The sequence below is a fragment of the Hesperophylax consimilis genome, chromosome 29, assembly GCF_061612785.1.
Source record: "Hesperophylax consimilis isolate HC1 chromosome 29, BYU_Hcon_1.0, whole genome shotgun sequence".
In the NCBI taxonomy this organism is placed as follows: domain Eukaryota; kingdom Metazoa; phylum Arthropoda; class Insecta; order Trichoptera; family Limnephilidae; genus Hesperophylax; species Hesperophylax consimilis.
The window spans coordinates 9,381,810-9,397,754 of NC_142864.1; the positions used below are offsets into that span (position 1 = coordinate 9,381,810).

Sequence of the window (15,945 nt, forward strand, 5' to 3'; positions counted from 1 at the left end):
GTGTATGATTCCGGGATTTCAGAGTAGGTATTAGCCACTTTATGTTACTTCCTTCGTCGAACTTTTACCTTTCAGGCCTCGACAGTAGAGAACTATAAAGCAGTGGTGTGATATGAAGGGAAATTTATTATTATTGTAGTATTGCTATTTATTTTTAACACTTCCAACTCAAAATGATATTATGTATCCAAAAAGATAAATGGGGACTTCCAACTTGGACATTAGGCCAAGATCCGTTGGCAACACTGCTTCCCGTGGACGCGGCCAGTCCTCGCCATTATGTGTAATGGTTGTCCGTCAAACCGTGGTCAAACCAGTTGATTTATGGGTCAAACCGAAATAATAAATAACAAAATAACACAAATCCAGTTTACAAAGTTGTCAACTAAAAGCCCATTGTGTACAAAGCCAAACAGTGAGTATATTTCTACCACGCAACTGATTCAAACCACTCAAAAAGTTCAAAACTCAAATTAAATTTATTTTGTGATATTAGAATTTTTCAGTTTTCGAACGACACAACAAAAATTCAAATTTTTTTCTTCAATGTTCAACAAAATTTTCAACGTTCTTTTGTTTATTTTATTAAAGTTTTGTGAACTTTTGAACAGTTTATGCGTTCTTTGTAAACAGTACAAGTTTTGTGTTTTCGGATTGTTTCGCAATGTTGTGCTATAGTGTCCTGTCCATGTGGAAATAATATAAAGTCTTGTGTGATTACTTCGTGTCTGCGTTGTTATCTAGTCTACGAATAATTGATGATTGTATTTATTTTATAATGTGACTTGTGAGATCTAGGCAGCTAATTATTCTGCGTGTGAGTTTATGTTTGTTCTTCAAGTCTTTTGACGGCTTGTTTGCAAGATTATTTTTTCCGTCGGCGGGAAATAATTATTTTATATTTTGCTATCGGTCTGTCTCTGAGTGGTTCATTTATGCTCTGACTGCAATCGTTATAGCGATATGATTTATCTAGCGGCGTGATAACGAGTCGAGTCATAAATAATTCGTCTTGTCGACGGCAAATGGAGTTCGAAACTAAACTTGTATTACATTAGTATAATGACAATAATATGGCCGGCGTACGTGATATTCTATATTTTTACGACCGGCGTGCTTAAATACGCATTGTTAAACCTATCGTCTATACTTGATTAATTATAGAAATTATAATCTAAAGCGAAAATGAAAATGATGACATATCCTAACCTAACTTATTTATTTTTGCCATTTTTTATATTATTTTTCTTATTATGGTGCCCTCTCCTATCGAAGGTTGGCTATCATCAGGGCGATCTTCACTCTGCAAGCTGAAGCTTGCAATAAATTACTAATAATTATCTAATTTTTGCACCAAGTTTTTAATTTTTGTTACTGTTATAAACATGCCCTAAAACATCTCAATTATTTAAAACGTGCATCTTAATCTTGTATCTGAGGTTATTTTCTGGAAGTAGAAGTGCTATTACAAAACTTTAAAAGTTTGTTACGTATCCCTCCAAAAAACTGTATCACTTTTCCGTGGGTTCTCGGCTATTTTTCATATCTATTTATTTATTTTAATATCAACGGTATAAAATATACATATAAATATACAGTAAATTATAAACAGTGACATCAGAAAATATACAATTAACAGAAACTCTAGATGGATATAAAAAGTTAGAGATACAAGTACATGCAAAACTTATAGGTAGACTAGGTTAGATTAGTATTGATTGAAATATATGATAGTATAGATACATGATCGTAATTCTTACGAAATATCACCCCAAACATGTAATAGTTGTGTCTGTAGCTATTTTATAGAAGTATAAATAATGGAAGTCCGTAAGTTTTCATATAACCTCCGCTTTAGCTTTTTTACAGCACTAATATTACATACATTTTTTAGAACGCGTTTAAAATGACCTCTATGTGAAATGTTGTTTTTGTTTCCTGAACGCTTCTACAAGAATTAGTATTTTAAGGTTACGTTTTATAAAACGTAAACAAATTAGGTACATTCGCTGCTTCTACTCGTATATAGAAATCAGCACTTCGAAACCCTTTCTTGTTACATAGTAATTTAATGCCATTTTTTAAAACACTATCCCAATTTATTAAATACAATTATTTCTCGGAACGCTTTTATGAAAATTTTATTAGGTAGTATTTTAAGGTTATATTCTAGATATTTTTTAATGTTTTACGAAACGTTTATAAGTAACATTCGCAACAACTTATAGACGAATTCTACGTCTTTAAAACCCTTAATTTAATTTAAAGACAACTGTAAACTAACAGCAATCATATTCTACAATACCCACCCGTCCTAGAAAAGGGGCAGAGAGAAACGTTGCTTGTGTTAAGTTATCCAATTATATTTCGGGAATTTAATGTACCAACTATCATAGAATAATTGTATAAAAGAAACGCATCATATCACACTTATAAAGAATTTTCTTCAATAAGATTCACCCCATAGATAACATACTCAATAGATTCAAAACAAAGGGCGTAATAGCCATCCCAATGCTAAGAACGACCACGGCTCAGCACCACTACTTGTATTTAGGTGTGAGATGGTACAATATATTATTGTCCAATAACTAAATTAAGGTAACCGAAATGTTGAAATATGAACGATTTTAAAAGCAAATTAATTCCCTGAAATTGGATAATGATATATCGTACCCTTAATATATGTATATGATGTATACGATTTAGCATTTTTAAAGAAATTGGCTGTTGTTATAATTCTATTTCTCGAAAATTGTGTATATTGAATTATGTTTGTTGTTAATTTGAAAATTGAATTATGTTTGTAGCTAATTTAAAGATTGAATTATGTTAATTTGTATGTTGAATTACGTTTGTAGTTTTAATAAGCCCTGCTATCTATACTGATAATTGCTATCTGATATTAAACAAAATATATATAAAGGAAAATCACGTCTTCATAATTCAGTTTTGCCTACAATCACAACTAGTTAAATTTAAAGATACCATCATCAACTCTTCAATACCTCACTTGTAAGTGATTAGCAATTTTGTATTGATGAAAAATTAAATTTTTCAGTGATTTAAGACGACCTTTATGGCAGAGTGCTACAGATCCTTTGTTCTTGACTACAAACTCTGGCGAGGGCAAAAAACCCCTTCATCGAACCAGAGCACCTATATTGATATCTGCAATTTTCATCGGTAAATCACACCCGTAATAGGTGATCTTTTTATTTAATTTGGTGGTAGAAAATATCATGACAAATAATAATTATTATCAACTTTATTTTTTTTATTTACAAATCTGAATGGAATGCATGTCTAGTTTTCTTCTTTATTCCATGTGTGTACACAAAATGATAGCATCGTCTAATAATTAACGTATACTTACATTAATTGTACTTGTACATTTTACTACAACAATTTTAGTACTTTTCTTATGACAAAAATGAACCTCATATTTTGTGAAGGTGTTTATAATGTAGTCCCTAATTATATATTATAAATAATATCCCCATATTTTCCCTCTTTTTACACATTTTCCTCTTCTTTCCCGCTAACCGGTTATTAGAGACATTTTTTTTAAATAGCAGTAAGACAATAATATCTAAATACGACAGAAATAATTTTTTCTACATTTATGCGAGAATATTTTCTGTCATCCCGTTTGGCATCATGCGACTTCAGTTGGTACATTGTGACATCTTTTGGTACTACTGTTTCAGAGACAGGAGCCGACAACCTTTCGCAGCCATGGAAGTATGTAAACATTTGGTGATGGATCGTTCAGGAACAGAATCAATAAATTTGCTCCTGGAGTCACCCGCTGAGCATCCTCCGGACATCCTGGATACAGATCCTTATCCCAGCGACCTCAACATGGCCTTGTTTGCAGAAGCAGTCAACAAAACCCAGAAGATGAAAAGTGAATATTTGAATGGGCTGGATCTACCCGAGGGCTGGCGTCTCTTGTTTACTGGCCGTTGCTACAATTATAATGGTGCAGCTTTCGTACACAGTAAGTTACAGCAGGTGGTAGTGGCCCACCAGGGGTCAATTCCGCTAAGCAGCCAGGCGACGTTCACCAGTAACAAAGTTGTAAAAACTCTCCAATTCTTCAATGAGATAATACTAAGCGCAGTAACTTTCGCGGAGTCTGTACGGCGATTAGTATATTCAGCGAACGCGGAACATGGTAGGAGTTATAACATCGCCATAACGGGTTACTGTCAAGGGGGCTTGCTCGCCCAGATAACTACATTCACGCTCAAGTTCTTGATGGAGTCCAGCGGAGTGCTAATCAATAACACAAGCAGTGGATTCGACGCGAAGACTGTGGTGTTCGACAGCCCAGGCGCAAAGGATATTTTGAACCAAATACGAGACAAATATTATAAGAATCAAACCAAGGAAAACTTTTCCTTAGACGCACTGAACATTGCGGTCTATGTATTAGTTCCGAACAAATTTAACACCGACGGCGCACATCTCGGGAAAATGTACCGAGTTTTTACCAATGAACCCTTGTTTAATGTGACCCACTTCCATAATAAATTGTCTCTGATAAATGAATCCATAACGACTACTCACGGAATGCATAATTTCATCAAAGCCTTGAAGTGTAACACTCCCGAAATAAACGAACTGTCGGACTGGGTTGTCATTAGAAGATTGAACATTTCAAAAAGTTCTGTGATATCTCAGAATATGATGTTGCAAGATGACGTTGTTGAAGAACTGTATAAACATGTTATAGCAAAATATAAGTTACAGAATGACGATAGAGTTGTTTTAATTAGTGATTTTAATTGTTTTACAGAAGATGAATTGAAAGTCCTTAACATGTTGTATTTTCTCCAAGAAAAAAAACCTAGTGTAGAAATTCTTAAAGAGTTTGTTGTACAAAATAAGCTTCAAACAGGAAAATTAAGACTTTTTCCAGAATTTGAAATAGATCTTTATAGTAAAATAATCATTTGTAAATCTGCAAAATCTTTGGACGAACTCAACAAGCGCTTAAAGCAGCTGATGCGATGGCTGGGTAAACAGTTTACAGAGGCGGTGGAGGAGCAAATTTTAGCATTTCATCAAGATGTTGCGATTGAACGAAGACGACAGACTGTTGACCCATTTTACCGGGCTGAACAAACGAGTTATCTCGAATCATTACCAAAGACATTGATGAACTTCAAAGATTCGATAGGTCTCCGAGACTTTCTGCTTTCAGACACCGATCAAATTCTCAATATAGTTACTCAAGACGGCGCCTTCGAGATGACCCGTCTTCACAATATATTTACTCAATTAATGAAAAATGTTAAAATATCTGATCCTTTTTATATATACACCCGTGAAAATCATTACGCGCTTATAGATTGGTTAGGGTTACAAAAACTTTACAAAATGCACGGTTTACCAAGTTATCAAATTGACCTGATTCTGGTCGACGGTATCTCATCCTCAGTCATGAGTTTAGAAGATTGTATGTTTTTAAATAATTATGTACATTGCTCTCCACCCAATCTGAAAAAACTTGTGTTTATATCATCAAAGGAAATGGAAATATTTAACTTTTTAAAAAACATAAAAATATTTAATGCTAAACGAAAAATGAATATCTCCGACTTATCTGACGAGTCGCAAAATATCGTATTTGAAAAAATTAAATCTGGGGAATTTCGGTAGAGCTGCGGAGCAATTTAAGAAAATTATCTTACTGTTCGTTGAAAATAAGAGAGGAACGCTGAAATCGATTTCAAATTTCTGAAATATTATTTTTATCTGGTGACAAAATTTTGACAACTCATTTTGACATTTTGGTAATATTGTCTTTTTTGTTCTTTAATCCATTTTGTAATTTTGTGTGTGAATTTATTTTTATTTTCCTCAATTTTAATTTCAAGTTTTACACTGTTGAATGCCTAAAAATTAATTAATTAAATTGTAATTTTTCAAAATATTTTTTTTTATGTTTTAACTTAACTGACATTTTTAATTCATTAATTTCTACGCTCTTACATAATAAGAACCAGTTATACTAATCTTATTATAATCAGTGTCTCATGCAGAATTAGTCCATGGATTAGTAGTAGTGTTTTGTGAACTCACTAGGAGAACCTAATTGGACGTAAAAAAGTGAAACCTATTATTTCAATTCATGTCTCATCTAAATATAATACATCAATGGATTTAATCCAGAAATTTGAAGATAATTGAATCTGTTTTATTTGTTATGTTAATTAGGGAGGAAATGTTAATTAAGACAATTAAGTTCTGATATTTTATTATTAACTAAAGGCGAACACATGTGTGATTTTTCTTTATAAGTATTTAAATATTTTAACTTTATAATTTTGTGAATTTATTATAAGAACATTATATTTGCAGTTGCCATTAATGTTATCTTTGTAATTAAATATCCTTAATAAAAAACAAATAAAATAAAAAAGTCAGTATTTGTTTATTCATGGTTGCTTGTCTGTTTTCGTACATTAGACAACAACGATGAATGAAAATATACTTGTTTTTTATTCATCTCATACTTATCCTAATGATAACCCTAAATAAGACTTTTTTCTCATGCATAAGTTTCCCTTATTACTATAATTCTCTTTTAATAATATTTTTTCGCTAACTAACCACCTTTAACCAGGCCGTTTCTCTGCAGGGGTAGGCAGAGAGGACGGACCGCCAAACTCGGTATTGACACACACTCCTTGCCTCATTCACATTCATACATACTCTTCTATTATTCTGACTCTTGACATGGCCCGACTCAAGTATTTTGAGAGAGAGAACACTATACTTACGTATTTATGTATTTTCCCAGAAGATTTCTCAGGAGAACACCAAAAATTTTAATTTTTTTTTAAGCGTAAAAAAAAACTAAATTTGTTAATCTAATTTTTTTTATTTTACAAGAAAATAGCAGTAAAATTATTATTATAAACATATTTACACATTAAAATAATATTACAAAAAATAACAAATAAGTCATATATACAGAGTTTCCGGGGGGAAAGTGCGCTAACATCGGGAGGTGATTCTTCATGATGATAGAAGTAAAAAAATAAATTACTTTTTCGAAATTCCGTTTTTTTTTTCCCATCCAAAAATATTTTTCCGTAGCAGACTTACCACGCCCACATTGCGTCTGTGCACAATGAGATGGATGACTAGAGATGGCAATAGGTTTGTTAACACTAGAAAGACCGGGTACTGCTCCATACCTATAAAGACCACAACGGTCATTTTGACCGCTGATAACATGCGAGTTTATTATTATTGTAATTGTGTCATATTTGGCTAATATTAAATAAATAAAACAATAATTATGCATTGAAATGATTTACTTTAATCGATTAGGTGCACATTTAGTACAAAATGTTTTTTTTATAATATCCGAGGCACTTTCCGCAAACAGATTTCTTACAATTATTAAATGTGTCAGTTGTTTTATTTTGCTTACATTTTTTATTAATTTGGCACTCTCGTCTTTTAGAATTTTTATTTTCGGATTCCCTTTCTGTCAATTCTTCAGTAGCAAACACAACTGGACCAGCGCTGGTATTTGTATATGTTGACCGTAGTTCTCCAACAAGCTTTAGAATAAAATTGTGACGAGATATATTTTTTTTTTGTTATCTTTTTTTATAAATTATCCATGCATTCATAGCGGCTAGATCTCGAGTATGTTGTAGAAAACGTGCACAGGCCACCTTCTACTTCCAGCTCTTACGGAATATTTACGAGCTATTTGGTCGATTATATCGACACCATATTTTGTAGAATTGTAAAATTCAATCGTTTCGGGAATTTTCTTTGTTCTGTCGCCAAATTGAACATCCGGATATACTGAACTCAATATCATTACATTTTTCTTCGGTTTTCGTTGATGAACAGTTAGTGTAGTACCATTGTTAGCCTTCAAAATAAATGATTCATAACGTGGAGTACAAATGGTTTTGCAAACTGCTGGTATTTCTCTCCTGGCCCTTCTCGTCGTTTCGACAATACTTATTTGTTCAGCTCGTATTTTCTCTGCCAGCTTCATCGAAGCAAAAAAAAATTTTGTTGTGATGTTTCGTCTTTTCTTGAGATGCGGTTGTAATAGTTTCATTATTACATGTTCTGGTAGTGACTCATTTGAACTTTCTTCAGTTTTACCTAAATATGGAAATCCATAACATAGGTATTTAGTATCTACGGCCACCACAAGCCAATATTTTTTCCAAATTTGTCAGGCTAATTTGCTATATACTGAGTAAACGGACAACGAGTTTTGCTAGGAAATAGCTTTTCATCGCCCGTCAAAATTTCACCAGGAACGTAACACAGATTACAGTTTTCAATGAACTTGTTCCAAATTACCGATGCTAGTGCAAATTTATCAGTTGCCAGTCGTGAAGATCTCGTAGTTCGCAAATCAAAACGCAAATTTTTAATAATTTTTTGAATCTGTTCTTACTTATAGTTTCTTTGAATATGAGGAGTCCCCATAATGTCGACCATAATAAGTCTTTTGAAACTTTATTGTTTTCAACATACATATCGCTTCGCATAAGGTGTTGGGCCTGCAACTTCTCTGAGTACATTTTGTCAATTACGTCGTCCTAGCTGGCTGAAAGTACTCTGAGTATGTGATGTACACGTCCATTCTGTACCGTCAACTGCAACCTGAATATCTCCAATTTCCGGAAGGTCTGTTACTCTTGCAGAAAAACGTCCTCCAAGTTGTGTAGATCTCCCTCCGCGGCTGCCTCTTATTCTAACTCCTCGACCATGACGATTTAAAGTCGGATTTCTAGAAAAAGGTGTCGATGTCATCTGAAGATCTTCATGATCTTCATGTCCGAAGAAAAAAAATTGGGCTCCAAAACAAAAACGTTGTCATCAATTTTACTGGCACGACATTCTTCATCTGACTGATCCTCTGCAATGTTTTTAAGTCTTGCTAGTTCTTCCATTATATCCGACTCGGTAAGATTTCTACGAGCACACATATCGATGTGATATTATGTTCCAAAGTTTCAATAAAACTATAACAAAAAAAATTAGAAAACAATCTACAAAAATAAAACGAAATTTTCGATGATTTGAAATACATACGCACAGACCAACATGCGGTCAGTGGCGGATTAACCCTAAGGCAAAGTAGGCACGTGCCTAGGGGCGCCAGTTACAAAGGGGCGCAGGGGCGCCGGCGGGCGCACCTAGAATTAAAAAAAAATATATATAAACTTAATTTTGTAAGTAAGTATGCACCTGCTTACACAATATAAAAGATTATTTACTTCTGTAGAGATGCAGAGCTTCCAAAGCATACTCGCCTTCTTGATTATTCCTCCATGCCTCCATCGCATGATTTTTTAATAGAAGACCGCTCTCTCGTGGATTCGTTCGCGGGCGTTGCTAGATTGCAGGGCAAAGGGCGCAGCGGGGGCAGGGGCTAAGCGGCCGGCACCGGACTTCCGAACGGATGACGGGGTGACAGTCACACTCATCACTTTCAGCTTGGATGTCGCCGGTTACGCGCGCTTCTATTGATTACGTACTCGCAGCGGTATTTGTGTGAATTAATTAGTACATTGCGTTTTAGTTCATTACCCAAATATTGAGTGAATTGAAGAACAAACCTAGTGGTGCAGCTTATAAAAGGAAGGCTAAGGAAAAAGAAGAAAAAAATCAAAATATTATAAAGCATACGAAACATATTGAGACATTTTTTTCTAAATTAAAAAGTGATGATTCGGAATTTTCTAACGCAATTCACAGTGCGTCTTCTACTGAGTCTATTCAATGTGAAATTCCTACTAGTTCTAAACAACACGATTTGTCCATGCTGCCTACTCCGTCAGCCGTAGAAGTTGTGAGGCAGTCGCAAAATAGACTGTTTATCGTGGGAAGTTTATTTGTCGTCCTTTTTTATATTAAAAAATTACATTATTTTTATTAGTCACTCAGTCAGCCACATAGCGAGTACACAATGCTGTTCATAAATAAATGCTGTTTAAGTGTAACCAAGACAACACATAAGTGACATTTGAAAAGTGCATAAAATAAAATTCGTAATTTAAACACAAAGGGATCCTAGGCATTTCTAGGTAGGTACTTATTAGTGAGTACTTATTCCTTTACATAAATAATTGATCATTTAAATTTTTTATGTTTTATTAATTATCCCTATTAATATTATAACTGCGAAAGTGTATATGTGTGTGTTTGTATAGGTATATGTTACTTCTTCATGCAAAAAAACTACTGAACCGATTGTGATGAAACTTGGTATGTGAAAAAAAGATAGCTGGCAGTGTTGCCAACGAGGGCGATATATCGCCATTTAGGCTACTCAGAACGAGAATCGGCGCTGAAAAAATCTAAAAGGCGACTGGTCGGGCTATTTCAGAGTCAAGTTAAAAACATAATTTTCACGTAAAAACATCAATTTTAAAAAATTCTCTAGCCACCCCCCTCCCCCCCCCATGAATTTTTTTTTTCGGGACAAATTTTATTTTCTTGAAATTCTCTAGCCACCCCCCCCACCCCCTCCCACGAAATTTTTATTTTCACGTAAAACCCACCTAACTACGAATTCGGCTACTTTAGGTACTTGTTAAAATTTATAATATGTGGTCGCTAGAGGGGCGCCGATGAGGTGCTTGCCTAGGGCGCTCTCAACAGTTAATCCGCCTCTGCATGCGGTAGAATACTAACAACTGACACCCACAGTGCAGATCGAGTAAGAACGATACCGAAAGAAAGAGAAAGGTAAATTAGTAGTACCATGTGTAAGGTGGAATGAGTATATTTTAAACTTGAATAAAGAAGATCCTAAACAATCCCAGCTTAAAATGGCCCTAACGGTCACATTGACCGCGGCGGTCTTTTGTAGGTATACATCATTATATTTCTATAAATAAATAAGGTACGTACCTGTTTTTTTTCACCATGGTCGTTAAATCATGAATTATGAAAAGTAAAAAAAATCAGATCATTACCATAAATTTTAAGCAAAATATTGTCATATTACATCGTGAAACGGTCAAAATGACCGCTTCGGTCTTTCTAGTGTTAACAATGGAATGTCAATCAGACGGACTGCCCTCCTTTGCACAGAATCGAGTAGGTTTATCAAGTATTTTGGGGCTCCAGCCCAGAGGTGGCTCCCAAATGCGATTGTTGGGCGTACTTGAGATTTGTATAGGGTTAGCAGCTGGTCACTATATCTATATGCTATATGCTAGCCCTGTACAAGACGCCCAGTTAATTGGAAGCCAGATTTACTTGAGCTTCTATAGAGCCCCGATACTTGAGCCGGTCTGATAGATATACTTACTCCGTGCATTTCAATGGAGTCTTTATTGGGGAGGGTGCTTCCATCAAATTGCACCAGACAGTCGTTGATCTCCCTCTTCACCTCCTTGTGTTTCTGCACTTCACCCCCCCAAACATCCTGTATAAGAAATACATATTATAATGAAAAAAATATATTTTCCAGTAATCCAGCACAATCAGGTTTTGTAGTGCTCGATTAATGATATTAGACTGTGATTAAATACATTTATTTTTCTTCAATAATTTCATATTCATTTTGTGACATTATTTAAAAAAACGAAAATAACAAACTGATTATTTTTAGTATTTATTTATTGCATCTCACTTTACACAATTCATGTTTTTTCTCATAAAAATTAACCTCACCAGGACTAAGCCTGTATCGAGGTCAAAAATTTACATTTGATTGAAGCAAACATAGAGTAATCAAAACATAAAGTAATACTACATATAAACACAAAATATTTCAAAAAGAAAGAAAAATGCTTATTCGACCAGTTACCAGATGGGTAATTTGATTGAAACAATATTTGAACCATAACTAATCAATGCTATGGTGACATTCAGTTTTTAGCAAATGGGACATAAGTCAGGACAGATTTTATATATTTGGAAGAATGTGTAACATAAGTGGAGCCTGATATAAATAGTTTCTTTGACCAAAACAAGTTTAAGTATGTACGGCCACAAAGTTCAATAGAGCCAATTCTAGTTAGTTATATTCAGTGGTTCAACATTGGACTTTAAACATGATCCCCAGCATACTATGTTATAAGAAAGTCGAGATTGGATTGAGGAAAAATGGACAGTTTTTAATTTCTCTTTGTCCAATATGTGTCTAAGTTCATTAAAAATAAAATCATCTGATTTCCTTTGTTAAAATATCGATATGATCATTCCATCTTAAACATTTATCAATCTTTACGCCTAGATACATAATACATTCTACACTCTCCAAGTGTTGGCAATTACAATTACATTATTTTCTGTGAATGTCGGGATTATTTGTGCCCCTTGAAAACTACAGTAAATTAGGTAAATAATTGAATTGTTTTTTCATGGTTGTGAAATTAAAAACACTTACATTTGAGGCCCCTAGAATCAAAAGCGGCAGTTTTCAGTCAAAAATGAGTTGAATATTTAAATACAAACTGCACGAGATGTGCCATTAAAATAAATACAAAAATATAGTAAAAGTACAAGTTATAAAGTATACAGCATAACGTTTAAAGTTTAATATACGGTATAAAGCGTAAAGGTTAAATATAAAGTTATGTATAAAGTGTAATGTATAAAGTATAATTTACAGTTTAAAGTGGAAGGTTAAATATAAAATTAAGTTAATTACAAAGAATAAATTTTTTAAAAACAAGTGCAAAAGGTAAGAAAAAAAAATTGTTAATAATGACTTCAAGAATTATTTGTCGACTATGCCAAACATAAATGATTATCAATTATCAAAGTAACGATAACGTAAACAATAATGTTTGCTTAATTACTTATCTTTTGATTCTTGCATACGTAAAAAATATTTTTTAAGCATCTTTGAGGAGAGCATATAGAGGAGTTATATTCTAAGTGACTTCTAACAAGATTTTTATAAAGTATTTTGTACGTAAGGATGTTTTTGAAATCCTTAGATATTATTAGGATGAAGCCCAAAATTTTCATTGCTTTACTAGAAATAATATTAATGTGATTAGTAAATGTTAATTTAGTATCAAAGGTTATTCAAAGGTCCCTTATTTGAGGTTCAGACAATAAACTTTGATTATTCAGTGTTCAACTATATATGATAGGTTTTTTATTCTGAAAAAACTCATGATTAGATATTTTTTTAATATTAAACGTGAGTTTGTTAGACCACTCTAAGTATAATATAATAATTTGTACCCTGAAGATGCTTGAGTAAAGCGAAACCGGTCGGTTCTAAAAATTATTAAAAACTCGTGGATTTAAAAAAAAAGTATTTTTTTTATTAAATATACTTGCGGCACGTTGCAGAGTGGAATATACTCTTAGCCATGGTGTAAGACCACAATTAGAATTGAAACATTGCTTGAAATGGCTTTATCCTTGTTTGATGACAAGATCTGAATAGCCAGGTACTCCCCCACCTTCCTATTTCTGCTCTACCTTATCTCCTTCCCCTCCCCATTACCTTCAGCCTCACTACATACCCTAATTGGGGATGCCAGTCTCACCGGCTCCAGACGGTTGGGAGGAGTTGGGACTCTTGTGCGGTATATGATTCTTCTCTATCAAATCTATTCAAAAGATCTCTGAAGATTAAAATAAGGTTTAACACTGGGAATCAAGCTTTGTGTTCACATTTTAATAGTTTAATTTTCGTTCTCAGATAAATGCTACTAAAGAAGAATATATAGGCAGTACAGGGTGATTATTTGAAGTTTGGCTTTATTCCATCATTGTCAAACAAACACCGGCCCATGTGCCTTTTATGTAACAAAGTAAGAAGCAATGATGCTACAAAACCATCCAATCGGAAGGATCACCTGCGAAAGTGTCACTCTGATAAAACAGGTAATAGTTTGAAATACTTTCAAACACTGAAAGAAAAACTTCAGTTGAGACCCACGGTGGACTGTATGATCGCTTCAACGACAAAAAGTCGTCTTTCAATATGATAGTTTATCCTATATAAAGAGCTGCGGACCTCAATTCAGCCAGTTCGTCTGCAGCTCGCCCGTGGCTAGTACACTCTCTTAGTTGCGCCTCGTCCTTTGGCACGACCCTCTAAGGAGTATTCCACTTCCATAAGCAAAGCACCAACCAGACCCCGACTGCTGCCAGCCTGACTGATCCTAAATCCCGAAGGTAGAGCTTGTTATCGCTACACCACTCAAATATATATTTTTTAAATGCTTAGAGAGTATAACAGTCGTCCAGACTTCAAAGCACTATAAAAAGCTTCAGATCATCTGTGAACATAAGAACCTTCCGGTAGCGGCACTTCTTAGAAGGTAATTTGGTTAACGACTACTCAAAAATATGCTGCAATAATATAAATATTAAAAACAGGATTTAATCCAATTATTAATTTAGTTTTAATATTCGTGCAGATTCGTACGTCTTTTATTAGTTCCAGTGCCATCTAGCGTCCAAATAAGAAGCTTTTTTATGTACTTACCGTGGATCACTTTAAATTTTGTTCCAAAACCATCCTCTTTCTTTATCTTTGCTATACAGACAAAAGAGGTAAACACTATCATGTATGATTAGTATCATTCAAAAATTATTTTTACGGGGGTTTTCGGACATGACCGCGGTGAGATAGAGGTATCTACGACCTTGGATTATGAAGGTATTAGAATAAAAACTTAATTTAGTTATATGTGTAAATAAATAATCTTAAATTAAACAATATTGCTCTCCGGCTTGAGAATATGTGAGTACCGGCAAATGAATTAAATACATTCGCGTTTTTTATAATATTCACTACCCATTAGCAATATCATGTTGCGTGACGTTTAAGTAAAATATTGCTCTCCGGCTTGAGAATATGTGAGTACCGGCAAATGAATTGAATACATTCGCGTTTTTTATAATATTCACTACCCATTAGCAATATCATGTTGCGTGACGTTTAAGTAAAATATTGCTCTCCGGCTTGAGAATATGTGAGTACCGGCAAATGAATTGAATACATTCGCGTTTTTTATAATATTCACTACCCATTAGCAATATCATGTTGCGTGACGTTTAAGTAAAATATTGCTCTCCGGCTTGAGAATATGTGAGTACCGGCAAATGAATTAAATACATTCGCGTTTTTTATAATATTCACTACCCATTAGCAATATCATGTTGCGTGACGTTTAAGTAAAATATTGCTCTCCGGCTTGAGAATATGTGAGTACCGGCAAATGAATTGAATACATTCGCGTTTTTTATAATATTCACTACCCATTAGCAATATCATGTTGCGTGACGTTTAAGTAAAATATTGCTCTCCGGCTTGAGAATATGTGAGTACCGGCAAATGAATTGAATACATTCGCGTTTTTTATAATATTCACTACCCATTAGCAATATCATGTTGCGTGACGTTTAAGTAAAATATTGCTCTCCGGCTTGAGAATATGTGAGTACCGGCAAATGAATTAAATACATTCGCGTTTTTTATAATATTCACTACCCATTAGCAATATCATGTTGCGTGACGTTTAAGTAAAATATTGCTCTCCGGCTTGAGAATATGTGAGTACCGGCAAATGAATTGAATACATTCGCGTTTTTTATAATATTCACTACCCATTAGCAATATCATGTTGCGTGACGTTTAAGTAAAATATTGCTCTCCGGCTTGAGAATATGTGAGTACCGGCAAATGAATTGAATACATTCGCGTTTTTTATAATATTCACTACCCATTAGCAATATCATGTTGCGTGACGTTTAAGTAAAATATTGCTCTCCGGCTTGAGAATATGTGAGTACCGGCAAATGAATTAAATACATTCGCGTTTTTTATAATATTCACTACCCATTAGCAATATCATGTTGCGTGACGTTTAAGTAAAATATTGCTCTCCGGCTTGAGAATATGTGAGTACCGGCAAATGAATTGAATACATTCGCGTTTTTTATAATATTCACTACCCA

General features: G+C 33.9%; 1 protein-coding gene across 1 annotated transcript in view; it reads left to right on the forward strand.

The window, feature by feature from the left end:
* The first annotated feature begins 967 nt into the window (after positions 1-967).
* The window catches only part of LOC149409855 (uncharacterized), a 45,656-nt gene continuing 30,678 nt past the window's right edge, over positions 968-15,945 (forward strand). The window contains exons 1-3 of the mRNA XM_089649091.1: positions 968-1,082; positions 3,062-3,206; positions 3,711-4,783. Of these exons, the coding sequence (XP_089505217.1) occupies positions 3,739-4,783 (1,045 nt within the window). The 5' untranslated portion in view covers positions 968-1,082; positions 3,062-3,206; positions 3,711-3,738. The remainder of the gene's footprint in view (positions 1,083-3,061; positions 3,207-3,710; positions 4,784-15,945) is intronic.